We start from the raw sequence: 22,828 nt of genomic DNA on the forward strand, positions 1-22,828 counted from the left end.
AATAGGTATTCTCTCATTTAATCTCAGCAACCATAATCATCCCTCTTATCCATGATCAGGAAGCAGAGATTCCACTAGCAAGCACAAGGCCCTGGGTTTGATCTCTAGTACCAAAAAAAGAAAAAAAAAATCACTCAACGGTCAGTTAAAGCCTTAAGAGTTATAAAGTTGAGGAAGGACAAGGATAGTCTCAGAAGAATGGACAACTCTTAAAGCAGGCAGAAGAAAAAGAAGCCTCAACCATGGCTGCAAGACTGGTCAGAGAAGCTGGAGACAGTGCACCTACCATTACAGAAGTTGAGACAGGAGATTCTGAAGAGGAAGGTGTGGCCAACAATAGTATCCACAAGAAGAGGAGGCAAAGAGGTTTTTTTTTTTTATTTTTTAAATATTGTTAGTTGTCAATGGATCTTTATTTTATTTATTGATATGCGGTGCTGAGAATCGAACCCAGTGCCTCACACATGCTAGGCAAGCGCTCTGCCACTGAGCCACAATTCCAGCCTGGAAAGGAGGGTTTTGGTGATTGATGACTTTCTAGAGTGATGCCTTTCAAATATTTTTAAAAAATATTTATTTTTTAGTTGTAGTTGCACACAATACCTTTATTTATACGTGGTGCTAAGGATCGAACCCAGGGCCTCACACATGCTAGGCGAATGTTCTACCACTGCTGAGCCACAACCCCAGCCCAGGCCTTTCAAATATTTCTGAGTGCAACCCACAATAAGAAATCATTTTACAGGCAGGCACAGTGGCATGAGGCTGAGGCAGGAAGATCATAAGTTCAAAGCCAGCCTCAGCCAAAGCAAGGCACTAAGAAACTTAGTGAGATCCTGTCTCCAAATAAAATACAAAATAGGGCTAGAGACGTGGCTCAGTGGTCGAGTGCCCCTGAGTTCAATCCCTGGTACAAAAAAAAAAAAAAAAAAATTTTTACATTCTAACCTGAGGTGAATTAGATGATTATTCCCAACCATCCACTCCCAGTGATAGAATTATACTGTAGGCCCTTGGGAGCCGTGGGCTCTTTATCCTCAGATCCAATTGATTTCAAACTGAAAATATTCATTCCCCAAAGGATCAATTTCATGACCTTCTAAGGATACCAAAATCTGTGGATACTCAAGTCCTTATATAAAATGGCAATAGTGCTTGCATGTAACTTATATACATCCTTCTGTATACTTTAAATCCTCTCTGTATTGTTTATAATATCCAATATAAACACCTATTAAACTATATTATTAAGAATGATGATGAGAACCAACTCTACATAGGAGGATGTGTATAGGTTGTACACAAATACCACACCATCTTACATAAAGGACTTAAGCACCTGTAGATTTTGTTTTTTGAGTTGTTTTTGTTCTATGGTGCTGGAGATCAAACCCAAGGCCTCAGGTATGGTAGGCAAGCACTCTACTACTTAAGAGTGTACCATCACCATCCCAATAGCTATACACCCAGCCCAAGTGTCTGCAGAGGGAAGGTGTATATCCTGGAATCAGAGATAAATGAGGGATAGTTGTATACCTATTTCTTTTGCCATGTGGTAACTGCAATAACTCCTACTGGTGCTGATGCAGAGTTTTATATATGAATTTGGTCAATAAAATGTTAACACACCTGTGGTTTTAAATGTGCTTCTGTGATTTGGCTTGACCTCTTGTACTTCTGCCACTGCATAATTGCAATCTCTAGATGTAGGCAGACTAGATTTAAACAGCCTAAAGATAAGCCTAGCTGAACTTGGATCAACCAACATCAGCCAAACCCCTCCTACCTGCAGATCCATGATTGAGAGAAATGTTTGTTGTAAGCAAACGAGATTTGGCAGATTATTATGTAGCATCACCATCCCATATAACCCTATACATTAGTCCCCGCTTACCCATGTGGGTATGTGCCAACATGTTTTTCAGATGCCTGAAAGCTAGGATAATATCAAACCCTATGTATATTGTTTTTTTCCTATACAGATTTATTTAAAACTCATGAATTATTTCTGGAATTTTCCATTTAATATTTTCAGGCTGTGGTTGATTGCAGGTAACTGAAACCTTGAAAAATCAAAACTGGATAAAGAGGGATGATCCCCACCCTTTTTATTTGAGACAGGATCTTGCTAAGCCACTGAGGTTCTCCCTAAGTTGCCAAAGCTGGCCTTAAATTTGTGATCCTCCTACTTCAGCCTCCCAAGTTGCTGAAATGATAGGTGGGTGCCAATGTACCCAGTTACCTTTCTTCTTAGTTCTACCTGGGTAATCACCTTCCCAGAGTATTTTGTGTGTATGTGTGTTGAGGGGAGGGTTCTGGAAATAGAACCCAGGGTCTAACATATGATAGACGTGCTCTACCACTAAGCCAGAACCCCAGCTCTTCCTAGAGTTTTAACGGGACTCAAGAGTCCAAGTCTGACATTGATCCCTTCAATCCTACTCCAATTTGTCCTCCCTTACACTTCTACTCTACCCACCTGAGGGTGGTGACAGGGGTGCTAGGACTAGGATTAGTATCTGGCAGTTCCCAAGGGGTTGGATGGACAGACAAGATTTGTGCCTCTGAGCCTTCATTTCAACCATCTGTGAACAAGGACCAGTGTCAACCAGTTAGTCCTATCCAAGTTTTATCAGACTCCATGAAGGAACACCGCTCCTTCTGGTCAGCAAGAAGAAAGCACAGCATGAGCAGAAGCAGGGATTGAGTCTCAGAAACAGGTTGTAAAAAAGGCTTCTTTATTGAGAGCAGCGAGTGTAAAAAAACAAAAAAACAACAACAAAAACCCACAAAACAAACATTAACAACAACGGACGATAAAATGTGAGGCAGGAGTGGCCCACCCCACCATCTCCTCCAGGGCCCACCCTCACCTCCCATGCCCACCCACCCCACGCTGCAATTACATACAAAAGCCGCCCGTGGTGCATACAAAAAGGGCGGGTTATAAGTGTCAAAAGCTCCTGAAAACTCCTTCATCTGCCAGGCACTTAGGATGAGGAAAGGAGAGAACCATGGGGGTAAGACGTGGGTCTGGGTAGTGTGCACAAGCTCACAGCGGGGAGGACTCACTTGCTATGTCCTCCACAGTCCTGGTGAGATCCCTAGGTGGGAACCATGGGCTAAAAGGCCCCTTGGCCCTGTGTGCCCAGAGCTAGCTAGCCAGCCCGGAACTCGAGTATATTATGGAACTCCCCCCAAACCCAGCTCACCCCCAGCCTAGCCCTCCCCAGGCAAAGTTGGCAGATGAGTGGCAGAGCTGGACTTGGTCAAAAGGAGAAGATGCAGGCCAGAAATAGGGGTTACCTGAGGCACCCACATTGTCCCTCATGAGGGAAGGGGTGGCAGAGAAAGCTGCCCAGCCCAAGGCCTAGTCACCCAGACTGGGTCTGAATCAGCCTCCCTAAGGGATGAGAGTCAGGAAAAAAGAGGGAAGTCTGCCTGCTGTGTGTGGGCAGGAACCCTGGGGCCCAGGAGGACAGGGATCTTGCCCATCATGCTGTAGGCTCCCCTCAAGAGGTGTCCTCTCCCCTGCCCATGCCATCCTGAGGCACAGCCCATTGGGTTCCCTCCTCTCACGGCTTGCTGTCTGCGGGGCTGTCTCCCAGGGAATTGGCAATCTCGCTGAAGGAGGGCCGGTCCTTGGGGCTGAGGGCCCAGCAACGCTGCATCAGCCGGTAGAGCTTAGAAGGGCAGCCCTCAGGCTGGGGAAGTTTAGACTTCCCAGCCTGCAAATCTGCAGGGAAGATGGGTGGAGTGTTAGGCAAAACATTTAACAACCTATCCAATACCTTGTGAGGCCTATGGTTCTCACAAGCAGTCACATAAGTTATGACTCCAGGAGTGCTGGCCAGTGATGTATGGATCTTGATTCGAGCAAGTATCCTGCAAGTCCTGTGGGAGCTTAAGTTATCTGATGGACACACAACATTGCAGTTGGAGCAGGAGTTGGGGACAAGAGCTATTTGCCAACCAGTACAAAAGTAGTTTAGTATTTTAACAACTGGAGTAGTCCTATCTGTGTACTTGCTAAATACCAGTCCTAGGAGGGCCCTAAGAAAACTCTGGTGTGTGTGTGTGGGGGGGGGGGCATCTGGAATCATCCTTGGGAATACAGCTGCCTACCTGCCAGAACTTCGTCATCTGCCTGCCCACCATGGGGCATCTCTCCATGGGTGAACACTTCCCACATCAGCACTCCAAAGGCCCAGACATCAGACTTGGTGGAGAAGTCACCTTCCAGGATGGCCTCAGGGGACATCCAGCGTAGGGGCACCCAAGCCTGGCGGAAGTGGTAGTACTCACTGCAGGATAGAAGCAACACAAGAAGCACAGTTGGGTGGGGCCAGGACCTTGAGTCCCAGCCTCCTGCCATGTCTGGGACTCCTCCTTGGGCTGAGGTCCAGTTCTCCAACAAGACACTCAGAGAAATTGATAATATAAATGTCCTGAGCACCAGGGTACACTGGGTAAATTCTGGAGACACCCACATGGGGTTTTAGGGTTTAAATATTTCATTAAAATAATATTTTGCGTAAATGTTAATTAAAAATAAAACTAGTAATCATACATGCTGTAATGGTTAAAAAAAATTGTGAAAAAGAACTCATTAGGGATAGAACTGTAGCTCAGTGGTAGAGCGCTTGCCTAGCATGTGTGAGGCACTGGGTTCGATCCTCAGCACCACATAAAAATAAATAAAATAAAGGTCCATCAACAACTACAAAAAAATTTTAAAAAGAGAATGTCTTAAAAAAATGAGCTCATTAAATGGAAACAGTTTTATTAGTGATAAACCAACTGTGACCAAAGCAACAGTCAGATGAACTAGGTGACTCAGGGGAGGTTCCCGGAGGGCGCCACCTAGCATGTGTAGGCATTCCAGAGCCATCTCTGCCCATAAGGCTGAGCTTCGAATCTTAGTCTTCAAAATAATAACTACTGAATTTAGGAAGTTACAGAGGATGTCATATGAATAGTTACACTACATAAAAACTATTAAACAGTTTGCCTAGTTATAACAACAAAAAGGTGTATCATTTTTTGTCACTACAGAAAACTTACAAACATCAGGGACCCACTGCTGGGAATCCTGATGTACCTTTGGACAGAGGATGGGAAGGCTCTGCTCCCTTCCGGGCCTTCCTACTTTGGACTAAGTTGTCATGAAGTTCTTTCCCACATACCCCCAAACTTTATCTGCCCTCTGCCCATCACCCTCTGGGAAGGAGTACAGAGCCCCCATTCTTCTAGGCCCTTCTACCTGTTGTACACGTCCTTGCTGAGACCTAGGGCCGACACCTTCACCTGTCTCTGGGCACTGACCAGGCAGTTTCGAGCAGCCAAGTCCTTGTGTACAAAGCGGTTGTTGGACAGGTGCTCCATGCCCAGGGCCACCTGGGTGCACAGGGCCACCTGGAGAGAAAATAAGGGTCTGTCAGAACAGTCCAGATCCAGGGCGTAAGGTGACCTCCCTTGACACAACCCTTGTTGTGCTGGAGTGCTGCTTAGGAAGCCCAACAACAAAATAACCTCAGCTTCCTTTTCTATAAAGTGAGGATAATACAGTACCTGCTTCACTAAGTTGCTAGAAGGTTGAATTAAATGAAATAAAGTGCTTGACATCATTCTGATACACAGCAAGTATGAGACCGAATGATTAGTACATGGGGCTGGAACACAGAGTAACCATTTGTTGAGTGAGAAATAACTGGACAGTAATACCAGCTTATATCTTTAGGGGTTACTTCTTCTTTTTCTTTTACTTTAAAAGAAGGTATTTAAGTAAAAACACTGTGTGTGTGTGTGTGTGTGTGTGTGTGTGTGTGTGTGTGTGTGTGTGAGTGTGTGAGAGAGAGAGAGAATACAGACACACAAGACCGGGTGCCTGCAAGGAAGTAAACTGGAGTCTAGGGAATAAAGAGATAGTTAACTTTTAGCTTAAATTTTTTAGATTGGGGCAGGGAAGCAAATCAACAATGTTAGCACCCCAGAAACCCCCAAGGATTCCCTCCCAATGCTACATTCTCCACTACCACTAGTCAAGCATGGTGGTGCATGCCTGTAATCCCAGCAACTTGGGAGGCTGAAGCAGGAGGATTGCAAGTTCAAGGCCAGCCTCTGCAATTTAGTGAGGCCCTGCCTCAAAAACAAAACAAAACAAAACAAAAAAGACTAGAGATGTATATATCTCAGTGGTTGAGTGCCCCTGGGTTCGATCCTCAGTACTACCAAAAGAAAAAAGAAGGGATCCCTGTGAACTGTGGAAATTATTGAATAAGTTACTGGCCAGCTATGTGTCCTTCAGGCCTACAGATTCACTTTAAGGATCCCTAAAGGAGAAGTCACTCACTACATAATGCAATCATGAGGGAATGAAGAACACCGTTAGTAACCAAAGTCACCAGTGATCAAGGAAATACAAACCAAGACCCATGACACATCAATTTACACACAACCGATTGCAAAAGTTCAAAAGCCTGTCTTCAATTTATCTCAAATGGTTCAGAAATAAATGCATAAAAATGATAATACGCTCATGTCACACACACACACACACACACACACAGAATTATAAAGGAAGGGCTGGGGATGTGGCTCAAGCGGTAGCGCGCTTGCCTAGCATGCGTGCGGCCCGGGTTCGATCCTCAGCAGCACCACATACCAACAAAGATGTTGTGTCCGCCAAGAACTAAGAAAAAATAAATAAATGTTAAAATTCTCTCTCTCTGTCCCCCTCTGTCTCTCACTCTCTCTTTAAAAAAAAAGAATTATAAAGGAAATGGGGCAAAATGTAAAAAATTGAATCTGGATATAGGTTTGTAGGAGATTCTTGAACTTTTCTTATTATCTTTTTTTTTTTTTTTTCAATGCTGGGGATTGAACCCAGGACCTCATAGAGCACTAGGGAAGTGCTCTATCACTGAGCTACATCCTCATCCCTTTATTTAAATGTTATTTTTTTTAAACAATTACTTTTTTTTTTAATACCTTGATTTGTTTATTTAGCTTTTTTATGTCATGCTGGGGATTGAATACAGTGCCTCAAGCATGGCAAGGCAAGGCTCTACCACTGAGCCACAACCCTGGCCCCTGTTACTTTGAGACAGGTTCTAAATTGCCCAGACTGACCTTGAACTTGCAATCCTCCTTCTTAGCCTCCCAGTTAGCTGGCATTATAGGCATGTGTCACTGTGACCAGCTTGTTGTTACACTCTTCAAAATACGAAATACCAAAATTAAAATTTACCTACCCCTAACATACAAATACCCAATAAGCACATTTTAAAAAACCAACAATAACTGACTAAATAAACAAAATCAGGCCACAGAGGTTGGGGGTTGAAGGGTTGATTTCAGATAACAGGAGATATCTCCTCTGTAACACCAAAAAAAAAAAAAAAAAGCATCATGTACGAATAAAAAAATAAACAAATATATGGGGCTGGGTTTGTAGTCTGTAGTTTAGTGGTAGAGCACTTGCCTTGCATGCATGAGGCACTGGGTTCTATCCTTAGCACCATATAAATAAAATAAAGATATTGTGTCCATCTACAACTAAAATAAGTAAATAAATAAATAAATAAAAGTAAAGATATTGTGTTCATCTACAGCTAAAAAAATAATAATATTTAAAAAAAGCTAGTTTGTAGATTTCCTATTAGCAAATTAGATTCCTCTGTGGACCAATAATGAGATAATGTTATGAATTAACCAAGGATTATTTATGGTTAATCTGATTCTACACTTCTGGGGTTAAAAAAGAAAGAAAGAAAGAAAAAAAAAAGGGATGGGAGGGAACAGGGGGCCGCTACCAAGTTACTTCACACAGGCGGGAGGTCAGCCTTTCAGTGGAAAGGAAGGGCTGGGGGTGTGTAGCTTAGTGATGGAGCATGTGCTTAGCTCAAGGTGTTGGGCTCCATCTGCATCACTGGAATAAATAAACAAGCAAATAAATAAAAGAGGCCAGGGGAAGGACACTGCTGAGTACATACTGGGCAAGCTGCCTTTTCTCACGTGCATTCTGAGGCAGGGCTCATCCTCAGCTTTGCCAGGATCCACAGCCAGGTTTTACATACAGCCCAGTGTCAACACCACAGCTACCTCTCCTGGGTCACATCACTGGTGAGGGGCTGGCTGTCCAACATTACAGAACTGGCCCTTTGGCTTCCCTTCACCAGACTGGCCCCCAGGGTTACAGGCAGGCCTGTAGAGTAGCACAGCCCAAGTGCTGGGAGAGGGGTCATTCCAAAGTGGTTCTTAGCCTTCTTGTGCACTGGCCAGTGACATCCCTGTGGGTCTCCACTGGTGGTTTGCTAACTAGGGTCACAACCTGTTAATATACTATGAAACCAATTTACCGAATCTTAACCAATATTAAAAATAAATGAAAACAACGGAATAGAAAATAGCACATCACCATGTGGCTATCTAAATTTAAGTTAATTTAAACTTCCTAAGATTTAAAATTGAACTCCTCAGTCACTCTAACCACATTCCAGGTCCTCAATAGCCACATGGGGCTAGTGCTGACCATATTGGCCAGGAAAGATACAGAAAATTCCATAATTGTAGGGGGCTCTATTAGACAGTACTGATCTAAACCACTACCAGAGTGGACCTTGCTACACAGCCAATGTGTTGCCTGGCACTCTATCAACACAGACGTGGCAAACAAATGATACCATCAGAACTGGGGAAAATGAGGGGAAAAATTTTTTTTGATATATTTTGTTATCAAAGTAAAGACACAAAATCTCTGGATAGCTTCCAACCAACACAGGGTTAAAGAGGGGCCAGATGGACAATCTGCTGAGATACTGAGCAGCCCTGGGTGCAGGTGCTACACTAGGTCTCCAGGGGAAAATAGAAGCCAATTCCCCAAATGCTCTCTGGAAGACCATTCTCAGAATGTCCTAAGTGCCTCTGGTGGTCTAAAAGTGCTTAATGATCAGTGGCCATCAAAAACAGAGTTAACTCTGCTTCAGGCATTAAAACCCCAGGGCACTGTCCTATCTGTAAGTGGCAGACAACCATTTTGGTATTGTGCCCACCTTAGACCTGCAGCTCCCCTCAGCCTCTCACTAGATCTAGCTCACAAGCTAAGCAATCTACTACAAGTCAAGAGAAACAGAAAAGTGGACCTGGCATGGTGACTAACATGCTGTTTTTCCAGAGAGGCAGTGTTTCTGGAAATACTGGCTAAGTGAGGATAGTAAAAGAGAATTCTGTTATTCCCTAGCCAAGTAAGTCTTTCCTTGCTTCTGTTATATCCTAGCCAAGTAAGAGTTTCCTTGCAAGATGCCATAAGATGGCCATTGAATTAATTGTCAAATACTGTTATAATATCCTGTTCTTTGGTAAACACTAGACCCACCCTTTCCTTTCCAACTTTATCACCTGGAGGGTTTGCCCAAGTCCCAGCTAACCCACTATGACTACCAAGCTCTTCCCACAATGGGCTTTCTGTTTCTGCCCAAGCATCTGACTGGATAAGGCACAGACCTCCAGGTATGCTAAGCTGAACCTGCTCCTCCTTGTTGCATAGTAGGTGATCCATTTAGCAAGCACAGGTCATTTCTCTGGCTGCTATTGTCCTCTGACATCATCCTATCAACTACTCTAACAAGCATTACCTACAATTGTGCCAACTCCCAGGGCCCATGTCTTTCATTTCTATGGCTGCCCACAGCTGTCTTAAAATTCCCCTGGGGCTCCTCTCAGCCCACTCACCTTCCTTCCAACTCTAGTTGGCCAGAGAACAGCCAGCCCACTGCCCCACCTTCCTCTAAAACCTTGACTTTTCCTCCTTCCATTCACTCCTGTAGGCCTTAGCAATATGAAGTAAGAATGCAGCTCACTACATTATTAGAAGGAAATACCTAAAAAGTTTCAGTATATCATTTCTAAGAATTTTCATTTTTATGGAATCCCCCAAAGCATTGTTTTTGAACAGCTCATCCAGACCCACATGGGGGGCTGGGGTTATACTCAGTGGTGGAGCACTTGCCTGGCATGTGTAAGGCACTGGGTTTGATTCTCAGCACCACATAAAAATAAATACAGTATTGTGTCCACCTACAACTAAAAAAAAAAAAAAAGAGCCATATGGGTCTTGAAACCAATTTAGTAGGTTTAAAAAGCAAGAAAAAAAATCTGGGCCCAGTGACACACACCTGTAATCCCAGAAGCAGGGGAGGCTGAGGTGGGAAGATTGCAAGTTTGAGGTCAGCCTCAACAACTTACCAAGGCCCTAACCAGCTTAGTGAGACCCTATCTCAAAATTAAAATAAATAAATAAAAAGGGCTAGGGATGTAGCTTATTGGTAAAGTGCCTCTGGGTTCAATCCCCAATACTACCACCAAAAAAAAAAAAAAAAAAAAAGAACAAAATAGTACATATCAAGTACATCAAATGTAGTGTTGTAAAAGTTCAATTTTAGTTTTAGTTATATATATGTGCATGCTTGGGTGCATGTGTGGAAGGGTATACATGCTGGGTCATGAGCAAAATGCATTTTGCTCAGGAAATCCCAATCAAAAAACATTTCAAAGCCACTGGTTTCCAACAGGGTTCCTCAAAAATTTTTTTTCTTTTTTGATACTAGGGCCTTCAGCATTCAGGCTCCTAGAACTTTATGAGCTTAAGAATCTGCTACAGAGAATGGGGTTGTAGCTCAGTGGTAGAGCATGTGCTTAGCACGCACAAGACCTGGGTTCAATCTCCCGCACCTAAATAAATAAATAAATAAATAATGACCTGAAGAGATTATTTTAAAGATTTAGGTCCTCAGGGGTTGGGGTTGTGGGTCAGTGGCAGAGCGCAAGACTTGCACGTGTGAGGCACTGGGTTTGATCCTTGGTACCACATAAAAATAAAAATATTGTGTCCATCTACAACTAAAAAAATATTAAAAAAAAAAGATTTAGGTCCTCAGGCCCCACTCACAAGCCCTCAGATTTCCTCATTCTGAAGTATGGTCTAGAAAAATTTTAAGACAATGTCTCACTATTTTGCCAGGCTGGTTTCAACCTACTTGTGCCCAGAAGGATCACTGCATTCAAGTGATCGATCCTCCTACCTCAGCCTTCCAAGTAGCTGGGATTCAGGTGTGTTGCACCATGCTCAGTGAAATCTGCTTTTCTTTTCTTTCTCTTTTTCTTATTGGTACCAGAGATTGAACCCTGGAGCCCTCTACCACTAAGCTTCAGCTCCATTCCTTTTTATTTTTTTGAAACAGGGTCTTGCTAAGTTGCTGAAACTGGACTCAAATTTGCCATCTTCCTGCCTTAACTTCCTGAATTGCTGGGATTACAGGCATGTGCCACCATGCCTCACTGAAATCTTCATTTTTGAAAAGCATTTCTCCTATGTGATGCAGAATAGTGTCCTCAGAAAGTATGGAACTCGGGGCTGGGGATGTGGCTCAAGCGGTAGCGCGCTCACCTGGCATGCGTGCGGCCCGGGTTCGATCCCCAGCACCACATACCAACAAAGATGTTGTGTCCGCCGAGAACTTAAAAAATAAATATTAAAAATTCTCTCTCTCTCTCTCTCTCTCTCTCTCTCTCTCCTCTCTCACTCTCTCTAAAAAAAAAAAAAAAAAAAGAAAGTATGGAACTCAACTTTTTGAAACTCCCTCATCAAATTCAAAATGCTATAGGGAAAAAAAAAAGCTGGGGGGGGGGAGATGTTTAGCTAAAGGGGGGATAACTCTCAAAAGTGTCCCTCAGGTCACTTGACAGAGATAGCTGACTTCCTGTCAGCCTACCTCCCTGACCCAGACACACAAACTTACCTTGATCCCCTCCCTCTTGAAGCCATCATCCCCTTCCTGCCATTCAACTACTTCCTGTCCTTGAGAACTGGACTCAATGGCTTTTTCTACCAGGAAACCTTCTTTGTTAATCACAGCTGTCTGTCCACCTGAAGGACTCGATTGTCATCAACATCTCTCATTGATGCCTCCCACTCACTTCCGAGTGGTACCTCAAGTCCCCAGGTCTGTAATGTCAGACTCGTTTACCTAATCTCCCCCACTAAATCCTAAGAGCCTGAGGGCAGGCTGTCCATTCATAGAAGGGCCAGCTATCCCTGGAGCCTGGTGAAACCCACTCAGGGCCACACCCAGCCAACAGGCCCTGGGACTTGGACTCCATGCAGCCTCCCTACTCAGCAAACCATAGGCAAATAGGTGTCTGCTTCCAAGGAAAGCTCCTGCCCCAAAGGCAAGGGCCAGAGCTGCTTTCTATGTGATGTCACTATGAGAATACAAGGCTATTTTCAGGCTCCATAAGTGGGGCAAGTCCCTTAACCTTTCTAAGTTTCAGATTCTTCCTCCACAAAATGGGGATAATAACATATATTTCGGGGGACAACAGTGATGAGTAAGATAACACATATGAAGTTCTTACTATAGAGCCTGACCCTTAGGGAGCACTGAATAAAACAGCAGCTCTGTTACTATTACTGCCCTTGCTCTCGGTCCACTCTTGGGACCTTTCTCCCCACCTCCTCACCTTCTGCTTGGTGCTGAGGGGCTGTGACTTCAACTTCTCATCCTTGCTCTTGGAAATCCTCAGGAACTGTTTGAGGTCTCCCTAAAGGAAGAGCCAAGCATCTGTGAGGGCAGAGTCCAGCTATGGCATGAGTGTTAGCCCTGCCTTAGTTTACTTACTAAAGCAGTAAACTAAGCAGGCGCCTACACAGATTCTGCCTAGGGAGGTGGTGAGAAGGCCCTGACCCCGAAGGCCCACCCAATCTGCCCCCTCTCCTGTGGGGAAAGCTCACCAGAAATGTGGGAATTAAACATCACATACGAAATGCCTTCTAGGAGCTTTGTCAGAAAAGGAGGAGAGCTGTCCTTCCTACCCTGACAAAGCTTCTGCCTTTAGGAGCCAAGATGAAAACACAGGCCCCTACCCTGTCCTCACAGATCCCTGAGAAGAAACCCCTGTCCTGCAGACAAAAAAAAAAAAAATCTACTAGACAAAAATGAACATGGAGAATACCAGCAGCTAAAACATACACAAAGCACCTGTAAGTACTTGTTAACGGACACACTGAGAATACTCCCTCCCCCGCCCACTCCAGAGCTGGGAGACTTAACAAGGAGATCAGGGACTAGAGCAACTGGGGAATGAAGAGGAAAGGGCAGCTCTGGGAAGGGGCTGGGTGGAAAGGAGAAGACTGATGCAAGGCTAACACATGCCAGAAGAGGAACTGGGGAGGCAGTGGGAAAGAAGGAAAGGAAGGAGAAAGAAAAGGAGGGAAGGGGTGAGGGAAGGAAGGGAAGAAGGAAGAAAGGCCAGCCAGCTAGTCAGCCTGGTCTAACAAGTTTAATCTCAAGGGGTGACAAGTCCTGGGGGGAAAACTATAACAAATCAAAAATCAGAATCAGGGGCTGGGGTTGCAGCTCAGTGGTACAGTGCTTGCCTAACATATGTGAGGCAATGGGTTCAATCCTCAGCACCATATAAAATAAATAAATAAAACAAAGGTATTATGCCCATGTACAACTAAAAACAAAACAAAACAAAATTTAAAAAAAAAATGGTCAGAATCAGGGAAGTTGACCCAGAAGATACCCTAGAACAACTTAGGATCAAGCAGACACCGACAGGAAAGATGGGGTGCTGGTGAAGGAAGGGCAGGTGTCGGAGAACTGGGAGGGTAGGGAGCAGAGCATCTCAAGGTGGCAACAGCAGGCGGGCAGAGGTCTCAGCTGAGACCACATAAGATAAGACCTCCAAGGTGTCCCTGCCCCCGTCTCTGCTAGCATACCAGGTCCACATATTCCAGCACCATGTAGTGGGGCTCAGCCTCCCGGCACAGCCCCAAGAGCCGCACCACATTGGCATGATTCAGTTTCCCGAACATCTCAAACTCCCTCCGGAAGTCCAGTTGCTGCTGCTCGTCCTTGCTCTGCAGACTCTTCACAAGTACCAGGGTCTCTGCCACACCCTCTTCCAAGCCCTGTGCCTTCGCCAGGAACACCTCCCCAAACTCGCTTTTTCCTGTGGGTACAGATCTGGGTCAGGCTGCTGCCTTTACCCAAGCAGAGGAAATCACTAGCTTGGGGAGGACCTATGGCCTCACATACAGTGGGGGAGTCTTTGTTCCACCCCATCTACCCTGGTGGGCACTAGCCCTGGTTCTGTTCATCCCTCCCCCTGGGATTCAATGACTCCAAGAGTAAAATAAAATGGTTGGACAGATAGCACTTTCCAAACGGTGGTTTACATAACAATTTTTGGTGGTTTATGATAAACATGTTTTAATAGTTAAATGTTTTAAAGTATGTTACAAAAAAAGCCAACTAGTACAAACCCATAATTCTCACATTTTTTTCATATAAAAAAGCTAACTTTGCTTTGTTTTCTAAATACTGGGAATTGAACCCAGGGGTGCTCTACCACTGAGCTACTCCCCAGTCCTTTTTATTTTTCATTTTAAGACAGGGTCTCACTAAGTTGTCTAGGTTGGCCTTGAAACCTGTGATCCTCCTGCCTCAGCCTCCAAGTAGCTGGGATTATAGGCATGTGCCACCACATCCAAGGTGTCAATTTAATAAAAACATCAAGAGAATAATACCATAGGCAGGACCACAGGCAGGACACAATCTGTATGGAGGTAGCCTAGCACACAGGGGACACCTAGATAATATCTCCACCTATGCTCTCCCATCTCTTACATGCTAGGGTTCACAGACATCAGGGTCACCACCTGGCTATCACCAAGGCTCAGAACAGGCCTGGTGACATGTAATGAAGCAGGATCATCTGTAACTAAGACAACATACCCAGCGTGGTAATGGGCTGCAGGCTGGCCCGTGGGAAGTGCATCTTATCACTTGTGCTGTGACGCTTGTTGGTGGCTGCAGAGCCAGAGCCCAAGCTAGTCAAAGCCACTTCCTCCTGGATCTCTGCTGAGGTTTGCCCATTCTGCAAAGGCCCACCTGGAAAATGGGACATGGGGGCATGTCAGAATGAGACCTGACACTCCAGCTACTATGGGGACCTCAGATCTTTCCCTGTCTCCCTTGTTTGCCATGTGGAGCCAATCACCTTGTTCCATGTGATAGGGTCAATGCCACTGACAAATTGATGAGGCTGAGAGGAGAAGCAGGGATGGGTTTCTCTTAGTATTTGACCACTTATTTTAGCTGATTATGACCTCTGAAATGAACACACCGCAGAAGTCTGAACCACCAGTCCCTGAACATCAAATTTCAATCAGGCCTTTTCTGTTCATGGGGCCTCCTATGGGCATGGTCCTAACAGCCACAAGGGGGAAATCACAATGGGGAAAACCCAAGCCCTGCTCTGAACACCTAAGCTGACAGGAGACCCACGAATGACCCGTAGGGAGTGCCCTGTCAGGGGAAGAGGTTAGGAAGATGGACACAAAGAGATTGCCCTTGGGGGACCGTTAGACGTGGGGGAGAGGTGTGCTACAGAAACATGTATGCATATACTATATTGTATGTGTCATTTCATGCTGGGAGACGCCTGGGAAACAGGCAGTGGTCAAGAGGTTCCAATGAGGAAGAATTGAGTGAAGCTGTTCAGTAGCTAAGGCCCTGGGAACAGGCCAACACCAGGCTTCCAGCTGGGGTGAGACAGTCCCAGTTCCAACACAGACCTTCAGTGCCAGGGCTCACTCCTCCGTGGCTAGGGAGGGGTCCGCCTCCAGGGGTCCTCACCATTCAGGCACTCCATCTCCGGCTCCTCGCCCTCAGGCTGCTTCTGGAGGCGTTTGGCTTTGCAGCGCTTCTTGCAATAGAACATGAGGCCCAGCACTGCGATGATATAGGCCACAGCAGCGCCCACTGACAGCCCAATGGTCTGGATCATCTTGTAAGGAGGAGGGCTGCCTGGGCCCTCGGAATCTTCCAGCACGGGCTTATCTAGAGACACATAGATGAGTTTGGACAGGGGCTACTGCAGCAAACCAAGCCCTATTTCTCTACTAAACCATCCCATCTCACATATGACAACTTCTAGATATTTCTTGGCCTAATCAAGGCAGAGAGACAGGGGGAGTTCACTATCTTTACTGGCTTTAATGAGGGCCAGCCAGGTCCTTGTACCCATGAAGGTCACTGAAGCTCTGAAAGAGATGAGCCCAGTGATTCCCCAATTGGCTGTGCATCAGAACTCAAGACAGGGATATATATGAAAAATACCTCTCAGGGAGCCACCACAAACCCACACTATTAACGAGCTTCCTAAGTGACTCGATATTGTAAGCAAGTCCTGAAGAACATTTAGAAGCTTCCAATTTAGAATCCTAGTCATGGGCTAGCAGAGAGCAGGCATCTCAATAAACCTATGTGTAGAAGGGGTCTGCTAGTCTAGGGGCTTTCAATGGCATATGGAGAGAGTTCCAAGGGGTCATCAGCTGAACTGAGGGCAAGAGGAGTCCATAAAGGATCTCTCAGGGGCTAGGGATGTGGCTCAAGCGGTAACACGCTCGCCTGGCATGCGCAGGGCGCTGGGTTCGATCCTCGGGACCACGTAAAAATAAAATAAAGATGTTGGATCTGCCAAAAACTGAAAAATAAATAAAAAAAAAGGATCCCTCAGTTCTTACGTGTACCCCAACAGCTTCAACCAAGGGTCTGGCTACTTAATTTTCATTCATTTAAACTTCCATATAATATGCTATTTAGAAAAACAATTATTCTGCTAAAACAAGAGTTTGTGAACCTTTCATATAAACCGTTCTATGGGCTGGGGCTATAGCTCAGTGGTAGAGCACTTGCCCAGGATGTGTGAGGCACTGGTTTCAAGCTTCAGCACCACATGAAAATAAATAAATAAAATAAAGATATTGTGTCTACCTACAACTAAAAAAATAAAAAAGAAACCCCTTCTATCTTACAGATGCAGAAACAAGTCCCCAGATGGGAGCTACCGCCTCCAAGGGCATAGGGCTGGTTAGCAGAATTCTGATTCAGGGCCTTTTTACCTGACGCATCATCCTTTGGTCCTGCAGGCCAAAGCCACCTTGTCCTACTACATCCTGACATAATCCCCTCCCCACCAACTCAAGTAGCTGTGTGGCTGCTCAAAGACCCAGGGAGTAGCATTTTAGGAAGAGGACACTCCCCTCCCCACCCATCATACACATCCCGGCTGCAGAACGTTTAATAAATGACAGTAATCCTAAGCAAGGAATCTAAGAATGTGCCATGGCACAGTGGAGGGGACACAGCTGATTCTCCTCTCCCATCACCAAAAGGATGCCTTCTATGTATGATGAGAAAGAAGCCTGGCTGCACCACTTCCTGTGCAAGACACCCCCCTGGGCCATACCCACAACGTAGAGGGGGGCCTCCGTGTGTTTGATGTTGCAGCTGTTGCCTGCAATGCAGGTGTAGCGGCCTGAGTCCTCGGGGGCCACATCATGGATCACAAGGGAGCCGTTCTGGAAGATGTGCATCCTGCCCAGAGAGAACCACAGCACTGCCCACCTGGCCAGCTTCTGAGCCAGAACTGGAGAAGAGGTAAAGTGGGTGTGGAAGGGAGGATGTTCTACCTGGGTCCTAGCTTGGTAGGATCTAGGATGCGGTCTTTGCCCTTCCACTGAATGAGTGGCTTGGGGTCCCCCTGGGCCTCACACCGCAGCAGGGCCGTGTGGCCCTGGTACACGGTCGTGCGCTCTGGCTCTACCTTGAAGGTGATGAAAACTGGATGGGAAGAGACCAGCAAGGGATAGGAGTGGTGAGCAAATGGGGCTAATAAGGGGATAAGCTGTGACCCCCCAGAAGGCCTGCCAGCCCTGACTGGTCACACCTGCCACAGTGAGCTGAACATGTGCACGGATCTGGCCCTGTGGCCCATTGGAGGCAATGCAAGTGTAGTTTCCAGCGTCGTCTCTGGTCACCCGGGCAAAGTGCAGGGTACCAGCATTGTCGGTCACCCACTCCGGAAGACTGCTCCCATCTGCAGGGAAAAGGAAGGGACATTATGGGATGGACCAGAATTACAATGGGTGGCTGGCAATGCCCTCAGTCACCCACCTCTACTCAAAAATAAGCCATCACTCCTTATTACCATAGACAAAGTCCTAACTTGTGGCAGGGCGCAGTGGCGCATGCCTTTAATCCCAGCAGCTTGAGAGGCTGAGGCAGGAGGATTGAGAGTTCAAAGCTAACCTCAGCAACTTAGCAAGGCCCTAAACAATGTAGTGAGACCCTGTCTCTAAATAGAATATTAAAAAAGGCTAAGGATGTGGCTTAGTAGTTTTAAGTGCCCCTGAGTTTAATCCCTGACATAAAAAAAAAAAAAAAAATCCAAACTTCTGTGCCAGATGTTGGAAGTCCATCACTATTCCCCCCCCCCCCAATTACTAGTCTCACCTTCTCCTACTGCCCATGCAACATTCCACTTCTGCCAAACTGGACTTCTGAGTAGAACAAAGGTTGGCTTTGTTTTCATCTCACTGCTTGTCACTCCTCACTCCTAGAACCAACCCATTCTTGCTATCTGCTAATATCTCAGCCTCCAGATTCATTTTGAGTCCCACATCCCCTGCAGAACCTACAACACTACTCTCACTCCTACTGTTAGTGGGAATGTAAAAATTGATCCAGGATGCAGTGGTGCATGCTCATAATCCCAGCAACTTGAGAGGCTGAAGCAGGAGGATCACAAGTTCAAGACCAGCCTTGGCAACTTAGAGAGGCCTTAAGCAATTTAATGAGACTCTGACTCAAAATAAAAAATAAAAATAAAAAGGGCTGTGGATGTGGCTCAGTGACTAAGTACCCCTGGGTTCAATCACTTGTACCAAAAGAACAAAACAGCTGGGCGCAGTAGCACACACCTATGATCACAGCTATTTGGGAAGCTGAGGCAGGAGGATTGCAAGTTTAAGGTCAGTCTCAGCAACTTAGTGAGGTCTTAGGGAACTTAGCAAAACCCTGTCTCAAAATAGAAATAAAAAGGGCTGTGGATGTAGCTGGGTTGTAAGCACACCTGGGTTCAATCTCCAGTAGCAAAGAAAACAAAACTGGCCAATACCTTTAAAAAACAATTTGGCAACTCACATCAATCCCCTGTTTTTTTTGTTTTTTTTTCCAGTATTGGGGATAGAACCCATGGGCCTTCTACCACTGAGTTACATTGCTGGCCCTTTTTATTTTGAGACAGGGTCTTGTTAACTTAACCAAGATGGTCTCAAACTTGTGATCGTACTGCCTCAGCCTCCCAAGTAGGCTTTCACCACCACACCCAGCTGTTCAAACCCTTTTATACATAATTATTCCATTTCTGGAACTCTTTCCTAAAGGAGGTAGGAGGATCACAAGTTTGAGGCTAATCTGGACTATTTAGTAAGACCTAGTCTCAAAATAAAAATAAAAAGAGCCAGAGATGTAGCTCAGTGGTAGATTGCTTGTCTAGCATGTGCAAAGCCCTGGGTTCCATCCCTAGTATCACCACTGCCCCGCCCCCCAAAAAAAAGAAAAGAAAGAAAAGAGAAAACATATAAAATGATATATACTCAGGCATAGAAGCATATACCTGAAATTCTAGCAAGAGGAGAATCACAAATTTGAAGCGAGCCTGGGCAACTAAGTAAAACTCAAAATAAAATTTTTAAAAAGGGCTGGGAACATAGTTCAGTCTTAAAGCACCCCTGGGTTCAATCCGCTAGTACTGCAAAAATAAGTAAATAAAATTTAAAAAATATAATAAATGACATATAGTTGGGCTGGGGGTGTAGCTCAGTGGTAAAGCTTACCTAGCACATGAGAGGTTTTGGGTTTGGTCCCCAGCACCACACAAAAATTTGATTTTTAGGGGCTGGTGTTGTGGCTCAGTGGTTGAGCACTTGCCTAACGTATGTGAGGCACTGGATTTGATTCTTAGCACAACATATAAATAAATGAATAAAATAAAGATCAACAACTAAAAAAATTTGGTTTTTTTGAAACATAATATATAGTTATTATCTGTACCTTGTTTCTAAAATAAGCCACATCTTACTCATCAAGCTGAATAAGTGAAAACTATATATATAATAAATTGCTACATAAAAACAAAGAGGCAAAGAAAAAGGACATACACTCAAGAAAGTGGATAATGGGATTACCATCTCCACCCCCCCTCTCAAAGTTTTCTAAAGGAGGCCACATTACTTATGTCAGAAAGAAAAAAATAGGACTTCACAGCACTGTCTTGATTGACCCAACCACTTGCTGCCTTGAGACGTCTTCCGTTTTGTCCAACGCTGCAATTTGACCCTTTCTGGATCTGGCTTTTCCTTCGTAACTGGATTACACATCAGCCCTACATCTCTATTCTATCCTCACATTTCCTGGTGTGGTGCTGGGCACTCAGTGGGCTCTCAGACATGCACACCTATTAGTGGACTGCCCTGCCTCCCGTGTACAAGATACCCACCTGCCCGTACCCACTTAATTGTGGGCTTCTCTCGGCCGGTGGCTGAGCAGGGCACAGTAGCCTCCTTATCAAACTCCATGCACTGCTGTGGCTGGGGTGGCGGCGTGAACTTGAGCTTTTCTGTTTCAACAGAAGGCAGGCAGGTGGGGAGAAAGAGGAGAAACTGAGGCAGCTAAAGGCCGGGGGCAGACCCACTACTCCTTCCCCATCACTTTCCTGCCCAGACAGCCAGGCACTCTCCCTACACATCACACATGCTGGCTCACCCAGGACTTGGACACGGGCCTGGGCCTCAATGCTGCCGGCTGGAGTGCTGCTCACACAGCGGTACCATGTCCCGTCGTACACCTCCACACTGTTGATGCGCAAGGTCCCGTTCTTAGAGATCTCGAACCTCGAGTCCTGCAGCACATGGTCAAGAGGTACAGCAAGTGAACCCACACAACAGCTCCCTGCAGGCAGCCTCAGGGGGAAGAGAGCTCTTGGGGTGAGCAGAGACGAAAGCAGCAGAAGGAAATCCCCTCCTACAGCACATCCACCAGCAACCTTCTCATCTCACCTCAGAGATAAGCATCTGGTTCCGGTACCAGATGACCATGGGTTTAGGTGTGGCTTGGGTTAGACAATGCAAGTAGCCTGGTTTGCCTTCCTCTAGCTGGCTGTCTTGGGGCTTCTTCAGCCATGTGGGCACAGCTAGAGAGACAGGAAAGAACAGGGAAGGCTGTTTAATAGGTCTCCAGGGCTGGGGATATAACTCAGTTGGTAGAGTGCTTACCGTGCATGCACAAGGCCCTGGGTTCAATCCCCAGCACCACCAAAACAAACAAAAAACAAACAAAACCCCCCCCAGGTCTCCAGAGCCAAAGGACACACCCCCAAGAAGTTCTAATATCCCACTGGGCCCTGAGTTCAGAAGCCAGAGGCCGCTTGGGTGATTACTGCAGCAATAAGCTCTTAGGGTAATTCCAACTCCTTTCCAACATTATCTTAGTTAATGTCACAATAAACCCCCAAGGTAAATATTCATCTATTTCATTGCTAAGAAAACAGGTTCAAAGAAGTAATGGTGATTGGCTAATACATAATAGAGATGGGATTTAAAATGCTGGTGTATGTAACTCCAATACCCTGGCTCTGAATTCCTCCACAACGTGCCAAGGCTCAGTGCTCAGATACCTGTTCTATTCTAGCCGTAGTAGCTCCCCTAAACGATCTCATCCAATCCATGACCTTCAATAACAAACCTATACCCTGACTCCGACTGCCCACCCCCACCATGAGCTTCAGACTTGTAATACAGATGCCTACTATACACAGCTGCCAAATGGAAATTCAGGCATTCAAGCTTCATGAGTATAAAGGAGAACACATCATTTCCACCAAAACCTGTTAGACTGCTTGCAATGATAGCTGTCAACTGTCTTCCCATCCATTTCATCTCCTTAATATGATGGTAACACTCTCCCCACCAAAAGACACCCTATTTCTCTACTCCCTGGAATGTGGAATCTGGGTGGCCAGTGACTTGCCTTGTCCAACAGAACATAATGAAAGGGCTGCAGCTCCTGCTTTTGCACTCTTGGAATCCAGCTTCCACATGAGCAAGACTGGCCTAGCTAACTGGAGGAGAAGGCTCTGTCAACTGCCAGACTTGTGAATGAGGTCATCGGGGACTAGCCTGCCACCAGCTGAGCTATGAACTGACCACAAACGTGTGGGAGCCCAGTTGACAGCACATGGAGCTGAAACCACTCACAGAATCAAAAGCAAATCAACCGGGTTTAGGAGTGGCTTGTTATGCGGCAGTGGAAAACTGATAACACTTTAATACAAGCTGAAGTCCTCGCTAAGTCCTTACAAGGTCTCTACCTCTCCAGTGACCTTAGTTGCTCTCACCACCATTTATTCAGCTCAGGCCTGCACGCTATGCTGTTCCTCCAACTCATAAATCCATTTCTGTCTTGGGGTCTATCACGTGGCTGATTCTCTCCTTAAGTACCAACTCAAATGCTACCATCTACTGAGGTCTCCCTAAACTTCCCTTCATCCCATCCTGGTCCTCTGTCACTTATCCTATGTTAGTTTTTCTTTATAGCTGTACTGCCACTTAAAAATTATATATTTATTCATTCAACTGTTTTTCTCATTTTCTTCATCTCCCCACTAGAAGAAAAGCCCCACAAGCGGAGGAGTGTTTTGCTTTGCTCCCCACTGCATTTCCAGTCCCAGAAGAGCGCCTAGCATGGTCTAGATGCAGTCCTGGAGCTTGCCTTTCTCCAAACTCTACCTTCTACCAAGCAGCAACTGAACCAGCTTTGCTTTTATCAGGCACCCTTCTCAAATTCCACAGGCCTCCCTTTCGAAAGTTACACAGATCACCCAGCATGGCTCAGTCAGTGAACGATCAAGACCTGTA

General features: G+C 45.6%; 1 protein-coding gene across 2 annotated transcripts in view; it reads right to left on the reverse strand.

The window, feature by feature from the left end:
- Nucleotides 1-2,721: 2,721 nt before the first annotated feature.
- The window catches only part of Ptk7 (protein tyrosine kinase 7 (inactive)), a 69,057-nt gene continuing 48,950 nt past the window's right edge, over nt 2,722-22,828 (reverse strand). Inside the window, exons 8-20 of one of the 2 annotated variants that reach the window (XM_021721879.2) lie at nt 20,972-21,105; nt 20,679-20,814; nt 20,413-20,532; nt 17,800-17,949; nt 17,543-17,693; nt 17,320-17,447; nt 15,705-15,908; nt 14,802-14,957; nt 13,784-14,016; nt 12,520-12,600; nt 5,264-5,415; nt 4,126-4,304; nt 2,722-3,736 (exon numbers count right to left, since the gene is read on the reverse strand). In XM_021721879.2, coding sequence (XP_021577554.1) covers nt 3,576-3,736; nt 4,126-4,304; nt 5,264-5,415; nt 12,520-12,600; nt 13,784-14,016; nt 14,802-14,957; nt 15,705-15,908; nt 17,320-17,447; nt 17,543-17,693; nt 17,800-17,949; nt 20,413-20,532; nt 20,679-20,814; nt 20,972-21,105 — 1,985 coding nt within the window. In that variant the 3' untranslated portion in view covers nt 2,722-3,575. Of the gene's footprint in view, nt 3,737-4,125; nt 4,305-5,263; nt 5,416-12,519; nt 12,601-13,783; nt 14,017-14,801; nt 14,958-15,704; nt 15,909-17,319; nt 17,500-17,542; nt 17,694-17,799; nt 17,950-20,412; nt 20,533-20,678; nt 20,815-20,971; nt 21,106-22,828 lie in introns of both variants that reach the window. The other variant, XM_078019988.1, reaches the window with a different exon arrangement.

Source organism: Ictidomys tridecemlineatus, chromosome 8 (assembly GCF_052094955.1).
Source record: "Ictidomys tridecemlineatus isolate mIctTri1 chromosome 8, mIctTri1.hap1, whole genome shotgun sequence".
In the NCBI taxonomy this organism is placed as follows: Eukaryota; Metazoa; Chordata; class Mammalia; order Rodentia; family Sciuridae; genus Ictidomys; species Ictidomys tridecemlineatus.